Raw genomic sequence first — 14,729 nt, forward strand, 5'->3', positions numbered from 1 at the left:
ACAAGGCAGTTCACAAGCATCTATAACTCCAGACCCAGAAGATCTGATGTGTTCTCCTGGTCTCTGTGTGCAGCAAGCAAGCCTGTGGTATAATCTCTCTCTCTCTCTCTCTCTCTCTCTCTCTCTCTCTCTCTCTCTCTCTCTCTCAAAACATTCACATAAAAACATGTAGCAAAGTGACATTTATTTATCATGAGTGCCTGTGTGCATATGTATGGGGTGTGCAGGTGTTACACATGTGCATGCACATGGAAGTCACAGGACAATTTACAGGAGCCAGTATTTCCTTCTACCACATGGGTCCCAGGGAGCAAAATCATGTTTGGCAACCAGTGCTTTGCCCACTGAGCCATCTCCCTAGACCAAACTTCACTAGTATTGACAATTGGACCTAGGTAATGATTGGTTGTGAGAAGCCGTCTAATTCAATGTAGGATGTCAATAGCATCCTGCATATTTGAACATCAGATATGGCAGCCTATGTCAATTACAAAAGGGACAAAAATACTTCCCCTGAGAACCACTGGCCCAGAATACTAATTCGCTGGGACAACCACACCCGTGTGTATGTCTATTTTTATTGGTATATATACTTGCAGTTCTCAACCATACTTAGTTTATTGACACACACACATATTTATGGTGCAGGTGATTAACCCAGGTGTGCTCTATTACTGAGCTACACTCCCAGGGCTGCAGAAAATATATTGATTAGCTTATACAGATACTTAAAACATGACACGACAGGCTAAATTTAGAGCTAAAACAAGCTCTGAGGTGTGGAAAGGTGTTCAAAACATTCATTCTGAACCACAAAGATTGTCATGATGACTATGGCTATTTATAAGTGGGCCACAAATTTATCTTAGTTTCTTAGGAAACTACTTCTCTCTCTTGGTTGTTTTGAGGCAGGGTTTCTATTTACTCCTGGCTGTCCTAGAACTTGCTCTGTAGACCAGGCTGGCCTCTAACTCAGAGATCTACCAGCCTCTGCCTCCTGAGTGCTAGGATTAAATGTGAGAGCCACCATGCCTGGCTTATTATTTTAGATTTCTAATTAGAACTGTGAGTAAATTGTGTGGGCTTGTACATGTGAGGGAAGGACCCTAGGAGGCAAGAAGGTGGTGTAAAGCTGGGGCGTTGGTGGCGCACGCCTTTAATCCCAGCACTCAGGAGGCAGAGGCCAGCCTGGTCTACAAGAGCTAGTTCCAGGATAGGTACCAAAGTAACACAGAGAAACCCTGTCTTGAAAAACAACAACAACAAAGATCTGTACCCGGGTGGTGGTATACACCTTTAAAGTCACTGGGACCAGGAAGTTTATAAATACATATAACATGGTCTCTGATCCCAAGAAAGAGAGAGAGGTGCCAGGTGGTGGTGGCAAGGGCTATAATCTCAGCACTTGGGAGGCAGAGGTAGGCGAATCTGTGAATTTGAAGCCAGCCTAGTCTACAGAGCGAGTTCTCGGACAACCAGGTTGGTTGTGCAGAGAAAAAAGGAAAAAAAGGAAACTGACTTGTTGGGGGCTGGAGAGATGGCTCAGTGGTTAAGAGTACTGGGTGCTCTTCCTGAGGACCTGTGTTTGGCTCCCAGCACCCACACATTGGCTCACAACAATCTGAAACTCCAGTTCCAGAGGATCCAATTGACTCTTCTGGCCCTGTGGGCACTGCATGTAAAGATGCACAGACAAACATGCAGGCAAAATACACACACACACACACACAAAATAAAAACTAAAACAAACAAACAAACAAACAAAATAAATTGACTTGCAGACTGAAGCAAGACTGCCCAGGGATGACGAGCATTTGCTGCTCCTGCAGAGGGTTTACTTTGCAGGACCCATGCCAAATGGTTTACAACCACCTATAATCCTAATTCCTGGAAATCCATGCTCTATCTGTATTCTCAGGCATGTGCATACCTCTTTCTCTAGCGTATTTTCTTACTCTCTCATTTATTTAATAGACCGGTGCTCACTATGCAGCTCTGCTTAGCCTCAAAGTCCCTATGTAGAGCAGGGTAGCCTTAAACTCGCAGAGGTCCTCCTGCCTCTGCCTCTTGAATGCTAAGGCCTATATCACCATGCTCAACACAGGCACACAAATTTAAAAGAAAAAAAAAAAGAGAATTTGAAAAAAAGCTCAGAAGTCAAGAGCATTTTTTTTCTCGCAGGACCCACGCTTGGTTCCTAAACACTCACATGGTGGCTCATAACCACCCTAACTCCAGCTCAAGGGATTCTAGTACCCTCTTCTGACCTCTGTGGGCCACAGGTGTGCACACGGTACACATATTTACACGCATGAAAATACCCATAAAATAAACTTTAAAAATATTGACTTGTAATTTGTGAAATCTGAGTTGTTTTTAATTTAAAAAAAATTTTAAAATAAAGATATATTTATTATGTATACAATATTCTCAGTATTCTGCCTGCATGTATGCCTACAGGCCAGAAGAGGGCACCAGATCTCATTACAGGTGGTTGTGAGTCACCATGTGGTTGCTGGTAATTGAACTCAGGACCTTCGAAGAGCAGGCAGTGCTCCTAACCGCTGAGCCATCTCTCCAGCCCAATTTAAAAAAATTTTATATGTATGTATGTTTTGCCAGTAGGCATATCTGTATATCACATGGGTGCAATGTCCATGGAGGTCAGGAGAGATCACTGAGTTCCTGAGAAATAGAGTTACAGATGGTTGTGGCTTTGGAGCCTGTCCTGAACTAACTCTGTAGACCAGGCTGGCCTTGAACTCACAAAAATCCTCCTGCCTCTGCTTCCAGAGTGTGTTGGGATTAAAGGTGTACGCCATCACCACTACCTGGTCAGTCAGTGCTGTTAACTGTGGAGCTGTCTCCCATACCCTGAATTCTGAGGGTTTTAAGTTTTTATTTAGTCTTTATGTGCATTGGTGTTTTGCCTGCATGTGTGTCTGTGCAATGGTGTCAGGTCTATGGGGTTAGAGACAGTTGTCATTGCCATGTGGGCTCTGGGAGTTAAACCTGGGTCCTCTGGAAGAGCAGTTAGTGCTCTTAACAGCTGAACCATGTCTTCATCCCACCCCTCACCCCAGGGTTTCTCTAGCCTCGAATTTACAGAGATCCACCTGCCCCTGCCTCCTGAGTGCAGAGATTAAAGGCCTGCCCAACCACCGCTGCTTTTTTTAAAAAATATATTTTAGATACTAGATATTAATCAAACTAGAATCTATAAACATACTCTTCCATTATGTAGAGTTATTTTACTTTCTGAATAGTTTTTGTATGTATATAGAATTTTTAAAAAATTTAAAGCTTTTTTTCATGATTTACTTATGTGTATGGGTGTTTTGCCTGCCTCTGTCTGTGTACCACATGAGTGCTGTGCCAGCGGACGCCAGAAGAGAGTCCAATCCTCTTAGAAGTGGTATCACAAAGCAGTTGAGAGGCACCATGTGAGTGCGGGGAATCAAATCTGGGTCCTCTGGAAGAGCAGTCCATCCTGATCTCTGAGCCATCTTTAAATTTTGATGAAATCCAAGTTCTCTCTTTGCTGCTTGTGCTTTAGGAACAATTAACTCCACTGGTGACTTCAAGGTCATACAGACTGACTCATGTTTTCTACCAAAAGTTTCAGCCAGGCAGTGGAGGATCACACATTTAACCTCAGGGGAGGCAGAGGCAGGAGGATCTCTGTGAGTTCCAGCCTGGTCTACAGAAACTCTTCCAGGACAGTCAGGGCTACACAAAGAGACCCTGTCTCAGGGGGAAAAAAGTTTTACTAAAGCAGACCACGATTGGTTTGAAGTGGCATACACACTGAAACCAGTGGAATTTGGAAGCCATAAGGAGCTGGACAATGGATTGGGAGGAAAATGAACACTGGTAACAGATCTGCTAAATATTCAGGTGTAGTTAGCAGCTTCAGCAATGGCTCAAGTGAAGCTGAGGATCCCTGCAGATGAACTACTCTCTTTGGTCAATAGGTGGCGCTCTGACCAAACGAATTTGGGCCACAGTTACCCTGATGAATGTGATAATAATTAATCATTACAACTGAAATTATTCACTGGTAAAGTGGTCTCACTGGAGAGCTGTTAGTGAAGGAAACGAGCTGCATTCCAGATTACTGTGACAATGCCCTTACAAAGCTCTGTAAAATGGGGTTCCTGGGAGTTTGAGGTTTTTTTTTTTTTCTTTTTTCTTTTTTTTGCTTTTCGAGACAGGGTTTCTCTGCAGCTTTTTTAGAGCCTGTCCTGGAACTAGCTCTTGTAGACCAGGCTGGCCTCGAACTCACAGAGATCCGCCTGCCTCTGCCTCCCGAGTGCTGGGATTAAAGGCTTGCGCCACCGCCGCCCGGCTTGGGAGTTTGAGTTTTAAAGGAGTAACATTTCTTCCTCTACTTCTTAGACAAGAGGTCACAAAGTATCTCTGGCTGGCCTGGAACTCAATACATAGACCAGGCTGGCCTTGTACTCACAGACATATGCCTTTGCCTCCCAAGTGCTGGAATTAAAGTTGTGTACCAATATGTTCAACACTGAGTGAGATCCCTTGCTTTAAGTAGTCATGGGTACCTTTAATCTCAGCACTTGGGAGGCAAAGGCAGGCAAATCTCTGTGATTTCAAGGCCAGCCTGGTCTATCAAGGGAGTTCCAGAGTAGCCAAGGCTATTTTGAAAAACAAAAACAAAACAAAAAAGTAATGGGCTGATCAGGCTGTGTCCTCATCCTAATTCACAGAAGTGCCTAATTTACCAAAATTGATTAAGAGAACATTCTATTCTGCGTACCCATAGATAAACCAGGAATTGTGGTACACAGCATTGAGAGCATCATTTGGGTGTCTGGGTAGGATTTTGAGTTCAGGGTTGGCCTGGTCTATATAGTAAAACCCTACCTCAAAAACCAAGCATGAAAAGAAATGGCCATACCCTCTATGCCCTGAAATGGGTGATATCATGCCCCTCTTTGGTCAGATAAATGTGCACTGAAGATGCAGAAATGCTACTAATGCCTGCGATGCTACAGGACAATAGCACATTTCTTACTTAGGGGTGACTGAAAGGGCACCTCCAGTAGACTACATGAGTCAGCTGTGGAACCCCAGAAACATGTAAAAATGAATAAGATCTCTATCAGCCAGGCATCTGAAATCCCAACACTTGGAAGGCTTGAGGTTAGTTCGTGCTATTTACTGAGACCTTTCACAAATAAACAAAAATTTTGTTACTGATTTCCTAGATAGTAAGTAAGTTCAATACTTTACAAAAGAGTCAAAGCTAAGAAAAAGACATACCAAAAATTAGGTTAGGCTAGGTAGTGGTGGTGCAGTCAGGTGGTGGCTGCGCACGACTTTAATACCAGCATTGAGGAGGCAGAGGCAGGTGGATATCTGTGAGTTCAGGCCAGCCTGGTCTACAAAGTGATATTCAGGACAGCCAAAGCTACACAGAGAAACCCTGTCTCAAAGAGAAAAAAAAATTAGATTAGCCCTTTACCACATACAAAAATGTATTTTAAATTGATGACCAACTTAAACATATTAGCTAAACCTACAAAATTCTAAGAAGTGTTTTTTGTTTTTCAAGACCCATCCTGGAACTTGCCCTGTAGACCAGGCTGGCCTCGAACTCACAGAGATTCACCTGCCTCTGCCTCCTGAGTGCTGGGATTAAAGGCATGTGCCACCATTGCCTGGTCTAAGAAGTGCTTTTTAACAGTGACTTGACCAGTGATTTTCTTCCCTGTGATATGATACCAAAAGTGCAGGTAACAACAACAAAAAGACAAGCTGGACTTCATAGAAATTAGAAAAAAAAAGGTGTACCAAAGGGTATTTATTGTTAGAGAGGTAAGACACTCGTCAGAGTATTTGCTGTGAAGCCAGACAACCTGAGGGCAATCCTTGGAGGAGAAACAACTCCACAGAGCTTCTGCTGACCTGCATGCACATGCAGGGACATATCATATGGGCCCATAAACATATAAATAAATAATAAATAAGGTCGATGTGTAGCTCAACAACAATAAAAATAACCCAATCAAATAGAAAACAATATGGCAACTTTGAGAAAGAAAATTCATGTTGGCTCACACCTGCACTCCCAGAAGCTGAGGCAGGAGAATTATTAAGAGTTCAAGGCTTGCATGGGCTACAGAGCGAACCCAATCACAAGAATGGAGTAACACTATTAATCATAGAATATGATTAAACTATATTATCTATATACTGTTACTATAATTCTTAACTTTTTCTTATATATAGTTTTAATATATTAAGGTTAAAACCTTCATTTTTATTTAGACAAAAAGAGAGAAATGCTGTAGAACAAACCTTTTCCACCTATGAATACGTCTTACTCTCATTGGTTAATAAAAAGCTGACAGGTTGGTAGCTGAGAAGTTAGGTGGGAAAATCAAACTGAGAATGATGGGAAGGACGGTGAAATGGGGAGACGCTAGTCAGCTGTCCAGGAAGCAAAACATGTCAGAGGACAAGTAAAGCCAGGAATCACGTGTCAATACAGGTTAATAGAAATAGGTTAATTTAAATTAAGTTTTAGCTAGTAACAAGCCTGAGCTATCAACTGAGCATTTGTAATTAATATAAGCCTCTGAGTGATTATCTGGGACCCGGCAGTTGGGACAGGAAACATCTGTTTACATACCTTACCTGCCTGAGGTAACTGATTGGTCTAATAAAAAGTTGAATGGTCAACACCTAGGCAGGAGAGGGACAGGAGGGGCTGGTAGGCAGAGAGAATAAGGAGGAAAAAACTAGAAAGAGAGAAGAGGGGAAGAGAATGAGGGAGAAAGAGAGACACACCTGGGGCCAGAAGCCAGGCAGTTGCCAGACTTGGAGACAGCAAGAAAGTAAAATATACAGAAAGAAAGAAAGAAAGAAAGAAAGAAAGAAAGAAAGAAAGAAAGAAAGAAAGAAAGAAAGGCAGAGAGAGAGAGAGAGAAAGAAAGAAAGAAAGAAAGAAAGAAAGAAAGAAAGAAAGAAAGGTAAAAAGTCTCAAGGCAAAATGTAGATGAAGAGAAACAGGAGAAATTAAGTCATAAGAGCTAGCAAGAAACAAGCATAAGATAAGGCCAAGCATTCCTAACTAATAAGAAGTCTCCATGTCCATGATTTGGGAGCTGGTCGGTGGCCTAACAGAAAGCCTGTTACATTTTGAATAGACTCACAGTTTGCGTATCCTTGTTATGTGCAATTCTCAATAAATAATGTTACTCTTTGTAGACTTGTTTTGAGGCTGACAAATAAGCCACCAACCTTCTGTAGGTTAAATGTAGTCAATAAAGGTCAGTGAGATGACTCAGTGGGTGAAGCTCTTTGCCACTAAGCCTGAGGACCCAAGTTTGAGTCACACAGCCCACATGGTGGAAGGAGAAAACTGACTCTCACCTGTTGTCCTTTGATCTCCTCACATGCCCCATATGAATGCCCTCTCCTTAAGAAAGAGTAAGTAAATATAGAGAAAAGTAAATTCAATAATAATTAAAAAAAAAAAAGGCAAGATTATTGCTGTGGTGATGGGAACTAATCAACAGGTGCTACAAAAGCCCAAGAGCTGCTCTGTGTGAAGAAATGCTTAGTGCATCAGAACAATATTCTTTCTGTCACTGACCCAGATGCCCTTCAGGGTGAAGGCCTTACAAATCTCTAGTACTCAATAGCCATAAGTGAGAGAGAGCCATCAACCTAACAAATACTTAAGAGGTAGCATACGAGTTTTAGCTATATGCAAAAATACAAATGAGAGTAAACAAATTAACAATAATGTGAATGAACACTGTATAGTCAGTCATTAATTGTGATTTAGATAAAAGTGCTAAAATATGATGGCAAAAAGTTAGAGCTGGCTGTGGTGGTGCACGTCTTTAATCCCAGCAGTCAGGAAGCAGAGGCAGATGAATCTCAGTTGAGAGTAGCCCAGTCTACAGTGCTAGTTCCAGGCCAGGGCCACACAGAGAAACACTGTCTCAAAAAAACCATAAAAAACAAAACAAAACAAAACCCAAAAACTTATTCACTGCTCTGCCCCCACTCTTATAATATGTGTAAAATAGCTATTTGCTTTATTATTGCAGACGAATAGACATAAGATGAATAATCAGATACCTAACTCACTGGCAAAGAAAGGAACTAGTTGGTCTAATTCAGTAGGCTTGCTTTTTTTTTTTTTTTTTTTTTTAGACAAGGTCTCATTATGTATCCCTGGCTGGCCTGGAGCTTGCTATGCAGACCAGGTAGATTTCAAACTCACAGAGATCTCTGAGTGTTACCTCTGCCCCTTGAAGACAAATATTCTTAATAGTTCAAAGATGCACAGTGGATGGCCAGGGAGACGGTTGTGGTACAACTGAATCAGTGTGGCTGTTACTATCATCCCTGGTGGACTCAACATGTTTTCAAGTAAGAGAGCTTCAGTGAAATTACGAGTTGTGCTGTCCTGGAACTCACTCTGTAGACCAGGCTGGCCTCAAAGAGAGATCCACCTCCATCTGCCTCCTGAGTGCTAGGATTAAAAGTGTGCGTCATCACTGCCTAGCCTGAGTACCCACTTTTCATCCTCAGAATCTACAAGGCAATGAGTAACATCTGTAACTGCTGGCCCAGGAGAACTCCTGTTCTGGCTTCCTTGGGCACTGCATGCACAGACATACGTGCAGTTACAACACCATACAATCAAAATAATTATAAATTTATTTATTTTAACTTTTCCCTGCCCAAGACAGGGTTTCTCTGTGTAGCCTTGTCTGTCCTGGAACCTGCTTTTGTAGACCAGGCTGTACTCAAACTCACAGAGATCCACCTGCCTCTGCCTCCCAAGTGCTGGGATTAAAGGCAAGCGCCACTATCTCCCGACAATAAATTTATTTTTATTTCTAAATATTTGTGTTTGTGTATGTGCACATGTATGTAGGGTGTTTGGACCTGTGCTGTGTGGAGGTAAGAAGAAGGCACCAGATCTCGCAGAGCTGGAATGACAGGTGTTTGTGGGATTTCTGGCTGGGATTTGAATTACAGTCCTCACGATTGCACAGCAAGCAATCTTATCTCTCCAGTTTTCTTTTCTGTTTATCTTAAGAGATGCTTGCTGGGCAGTGGTGGCACCTACCTTAATTCCAGCACTTGGGAGACAGAGGCAGGCAGATCTCTGTGAGTTCAAGGCCAGCCTGGTCTATAGAGAGAGTTCCAGGACAGCTAGGGCTATTACACAGAGCAACCCTGTCTAGAAAAACAAAACAAATAAACAAAAACAAACACAAGAGATAAAATCTTTGCTGGTCGTTGTATAAATTTTTAATCCCAGCATTTGGGAGGCAGAGGCAGGCAGATCTCTAAATTTAAGGTCTGCCTGGTCTACAGAGTTCCAGGACAGCCAGGGTTACATAGAGAGACCCTGTCTCAGAAACAAAACAACCAAAATACCAAGCTGCTTCACCTATAACTCCCACTGAGCACGAGTTTACCACCTCCTGACTCTGCCTCCCCAAAGTGTCCCACGCCAATAGGAAGTAGCCAGATTTGAACCAGTGCCTATATACCCCAAAAGGTTGGGCTGTTTGACTGGAACCACCAGCTCACTCCTGCTTGATCCAGAAAGCCCCATTCCCCTCACTCCAAACCCACCCTGTCAGAGATTCTCCAATTAAGAAAAGGTGCCAAAAAGCCCAGGTCTACATTCTTGGCAGCTATGGCACCTCCTCCCATGAAATTGCCAGCAGCCCAGATCTCACCTAAAGCCAGCAGCTTTTGACCATACTTGGGCACAAACCCAGTTGTGGAGACATGCCATCACCCCTCACCTACAGGGTACATAAGCTCCCTGCCTTAGTTCTGCCTGTGACTTCTCTCGCCCTGATCTCTGGAGGGCTCACCTGGAAGCTGCTTTGCTCAGATATACCCGTTCTTTTGCCTTTTCAATTCGGCTTGATCCAGCTTACTGTGTCAGTGAGAAACCTATTATTGCACTACAGAAAATCTATTAATATTCACTAAACATATTGCAGAAGTTAGATAGATTTGACTTCTGAGGTCACTACAATGGGTATATGACCTTAAAGGCCCTACCGGACATGAAGAGCTTGAGTTTTGTGATCTGACAAAGAAATATTTTCAATAGTTCCATACCTCTGATGTCAGTTTCCCAGCAATCTGCATCCTCTTAATCTCTGCAGGAGATTTAACTAGTCGGAGGCGTTGTATCAGCTGCTGGACACCCCGAACCTTGTTCTTGCTTCTGGCTTTGACTTCGGTCAGATGCTGCATGTAGTCTGAGTGAAGCTGTGCATGAGAAGGCTTCATCCAGTCATACCAAACCATGCTCGTCTCCGCTTAAAATGGGAAGCCAAAATAAGTTTAGAACCAACAGAGGCTGAAGGGGTACTTCAGTGGTGGAAAGCATGCTCAGCACTAATGAGAGCCTTGGTTCAGCCTCCAGTACTAAGCAATACTATACATTAAACTAACCTGGCCTGGTGTGACATTGCATTACTGTAATCACACCCTGGAGGGGAAAGAGAGGACCAGGACTCAGTTACATAGCGAGTTCAAAGCCAACCTGGACTACATGAGACCTGCCTCAAAAAGCCACAGTGAGAAAAAAAAATCTCCAACATCAGAATAGGAAATAGTTCACTGGCAGAACACTTGTCTAGCACACGAGCCCTAAGTTCTTTCTAAAATAAAACATAAACAAACAGCATATCAATAATAAATATGTTGCTGGGTGGTGGTGGTGCACGCCTTTAAACCCAGCACTCGGGAGGCAAAGGCAAGTGGATCTCTCTGAGTTTGAGGCCAGCCTGGGCTATAAAGCTAGTTCCAGGACAGGCTCCAAAGTGACAGAGAAACCCTGTCTCAGAAAACCAAAACCAACAAACTAACAAAACAACTTCCCCCAAATAAAACAGAAAAGCAAAACAAAAAGACCCCCAAACACCAAAAAACCAGAACCTTGCCTCTAAAACAACAACTAAACAAACAAGCAAAAAAAAAAAAAAAAAAAAACAAAAAACCTAAAACAAAAAAACTGGGTTTGATGATGCCTTTAATCCCAGCACATGGGAGGCAGAGAAAGGCAGGTATCTGTGAATTCTAGGCCAGCGAGAGCTGCAGTAAGACTCTGTCTCGAAACAAACAAGCAAGCAAAAAAACCCAGGCAAAGAAAAAGCATAGCAAGGAGCTAAGGACACACACACACACACACACACACACACACACACACACACACACACACCTTAGTAGGCAAAGGCACTGGGCTGGTAACTTCAGCTTGACTCCAGGAACCCAAGGAATGGTGGAAGGAGAGAACTGACTCCACAAAAGTTGCCCTCTAACTTCCTTCCTCAGGTATGTATGCCGGCATACCTGTCCCCTCTCCACATCATACACACAGATAATTAGAAAAATAAACTTTAAAGAAACAGTGACTTAAAACGGGTGGTGGTGGCTCATGCCTTTAATCCCAGCACTCGGGAGGCAGAGACAGGTGGATCTCTCTGAGTTCGAGGCCAGCCTGGTCTTACAAGAACTAACTCTAGGACAGGCTCCAAAGCCTCAGAGAAACCCTGTCTCAAAAAAAAAAAAAAAAAAAAAAAAAAAAAAAAAAAAAAAAAAAAAAAACCAACAACAAAAGAAATAGTGATTTAAAGAAAGAAAGACAGTAAATGATAAAAGTCCTTTCAAGAAACACATGTATTGGGGCTGGAGAGATGGCTCAGTGGTTAAGAACATTGCCTGCTCTTCCAAAGGTCCTGAGTTCAATTCCCACCGCATATCCCAACCATAGCATAGTGGCTCACAACAATCATCTGTAATGAGATCTGGTGCCCTCTTCTGGCCTGCAGGCATACATGCAGACAGAATACTGAGAATGGTGTATACATAATAAATAAATTAAAAAAAAAGAAAGAAACATGTATTGTCAGGATTTAACTACACATGGTTAAAGAAATTTTTTTATTTTTGTTTTTTCAAGACAGGGTTTCTCTGTAGCTTTGGGGCCTGTCCTGGAACTAGCTCTTGTAGACCAGGTTGGTCTCGAACTCACAGAGATCGGCCTGCCTCTGCCTCCCGAGTGCTGGGATTAAAGGCATGGGCCACTACCGCCCAGTGGTTAAAGAAAATTAAAAAAAAAATTATGTGTAGGAATGTTTTGGCTGTATATATGTATGTGTAGCATGTTTGTGTCAGGAGCCTACAGGGGTCGGGAGAGGGCATTAAGTCCTCTGGAACTGGAGTTAGGATGGTCGCGAGCCACCATGTGGGTGCTGGAAATCAAACCTGGGTCCTCTGGAAGAGAAACAAGTGATCTTACACTGAGCCATCTCTCCAGGCCTCCCAGGTTAATTCTGACCGCCAAAGACAACAAAGGTAGCAACTTACGTAAGAAGTTAAGAGGCCAGAGAGGAAATGCCTTGTGCTCAGTATTTATGTGGCTTCCCCCAGCCAAAGTCCAAGACAGGTCTCTTCTTTTAATCTAGGCTGATCTTAAAATTTTCAGAGAGCAGAGTGGGGTCTGGAGCATACCTTTAATCCCAGAACTCAATGATTCAAATTCTGCCTCCTGGGGCAAACACCTATAATCTCTGCATTTAGGAGGCAGAGATAGGTGAATCTCTGTGAGTTCAAGGCCAGCCCGGTCTACAAAACAAGTTCTAGGACAGCCAGGGCTGTTTACACAGAGAAACCCTGTCTTAAAAAACTAACAAATAACAGCTACAACAACAACAACAACAAAAAACCTGTCAGAGATCGTCATGTCTCAGTCTCCCTGAGCGCTGGGATACAATATGTGTCACCACATTTAGCAATAGTTTTGCTTTTTACAAAAGACATGACTCTTTTCATGATGGCCAAAGAAACGTTATTAGGAGAATTATTTTAGAAAATTAACAATGGGGCTGGAGAGAAGACCAGAGCACTGGCTGGTCTTCCAGAGGTCTTGATTTCAATACCCAGCAACCACATGGCGGCTAACAACCATCTACAATGAGATCTAGTGTCCTCTTCTGGCATGCAGGCAGAACACTGTATACACAATTAAAAAAAAAAAAAAAGAAAGAAAGAAAGAAAAAAGAAAAAGAAAAGAAAATTAACAAAGCTAGGCCGTGGTGGCGCACGACTTTAATCCCAGCACTCGGGAGGCAGAGGCAGGTGAATCCCTCTGAGTTCGAGGCCAGCCTGGTCTACAAGAGCTAGTTCCAGGATAGCTAGGACTGTGACACAGGGAAACCCTGTTTTGAAAAACAAAACACAAAAACAAAAAACAAAAAACAACAAAAAAAAAAGAAAAAAATTAGCAACTACAGGCCAAGGAAGTCCCGAATTCTAACTGGACCTGTGGTTTGATTTTATGAGCCTTACCTTTCAGTTTAGGTACTAGGTGCTGAAATTCTTCCAGGGTGTAGGCTTCATCCACCCCAGTCAGGGCTACTGCTCCATCTGTGCCAGATCTAGGGCCATCCCACAGTTCTCGACCAGGGTCTCTCCGAGGCACAAAAAGCATGGCCTTGTGGGATGGTAACTGCTTCCCAGAGCAGCTCTGAAGGACCAGAATGCTATCAGGCTCTTGGAACCCACACAGATACAGGAAATTGTTGTCTTGGTGGAATGTGTAGGGGATGTCATTGCTCATGTAGTACGTAGGGTTAGAGAGCACCACCACTGTGTGGTCTGTCCCACTGTGCCCCTGGGTTTCCTTGTGGATCAGAGCCATCAGCTTGTGTCTTCGAAGTGCGTATTCCACCTGAGATATTCCTGGTGTCACCTCCCCTAGAAACAGTAAAATGAGTAAGTAAATAAATAATTAAATGAAGCCAATTGATACTTTGGAAGGCCACACTTAAAATCCTTACTATCAGATGGAGACACCTGTGATCATTTCTTTAACTGATGACATAACACACAGAGAATTAAGATAATCCAGGCTTTGACTGTAGATTGTAGTCAAATGTGTCAACATTTGAAAAATTAAGATTAGAACCCTGTAAGATTTTGTACAGATCTTTTGTTCCTTCTTTTATTCATCTAACAAAGTATTTATCAAGCATTATTTAAAAAAAATTATTTTTATTTTTATGTGCATGGGTGTTTGCTTTCATATGTCCATGTACCACATGTGTACTGGTCCCTTCAAGAGACCAAAAGGTGTTAGACCCCTGGAATTGTAATTACAGATGGGTGTGGGTGCTGAAAACTATACTTGGTCTTCTGCAAGAGCAGCCTAAGCTGCTGAGCAGCTGAGCCGTCTCTTCAGTTTCTTATAGAATGTTACTATGTGTTATGATATAGTTCCTTGAAATTTTAATATGTTAAGTACATTTTGATACATTATTTCTGTGTGACTTCCTTGTAAAAATGCAATTTCCACATGGACATTTGCCTGTTCACCATATTACCAAGGTACAGTATAATTAGAATACAGTAGATTCTTGATTGCTAATAGTATGTAGTTTTTATTATAATACTATCTATCCACTTGTTGAGGCTGTTGTGGGAATCAAATAAACATGTAGTTCTCCCCCTCTTTAAATTTTAAATTACATTCCTTTTTCACTCATTAACTTCTTTGTGTGCTGTGGACATGCACACGCCACAGTGCACATGTAGAGCTCAGAGGACAACCTGCAGGGCTTAGGCCTTTCCTTCTACTGAGATCTCTTGCTGGCATTAAACAAAGCATGTGGTCCTTTTATCTTTTTAAACCTTATTGCTTATTTTAT

At 42.4% G+C, this 14,729-nt stretch overlaps 1 protein-coding gene across 3 annotated transcripts in view; it reads right to left on the reverse strand.

Annotated features, from left to right (window-relative positions):
- Nucleotides 1-14,729, reverse strand: part of Xpnpep3 (X-prolyl aminopeptidase 3) — a 59,155-nt gene that overhangs the window by 16,926 nt on the left and 27,500 nt on the right. For all 3 annotated transcript variants that reach the window (XM_038342866.1, XM_038342867.1, XM_038342868.1), the window contains 2 exons: nucleotides 13,372-13,779; nucleotides 10,135-10,337 (listed from right to left, as the gene is read on the reverse strand). In XM_038342866.1, coding sequence (XP_038198794.1) covers nucleotides 10,135-10,337; nucleotides 13,372-13,779 — 611 coding nt within the window. The remainder of the gene's footprint in view (nucleotides 1-10,134; nucleotides 10,338-13,371; nucleotides 13,780-14,729) is intronic.

The sequence above is a fragment of the Arvicola amphibius genome, chromosome 9, assembly GCF_903992535.2.
Source record: "Arvicola amphibius chromosome 9, mArvAmp1.2, whole genome shotgun sequence".
NCBI lineage: Eukaryota > Metazoa > Chordata > Mammalia > Rodentia > Cricetidae > Arvicola > Arvicola amphibius.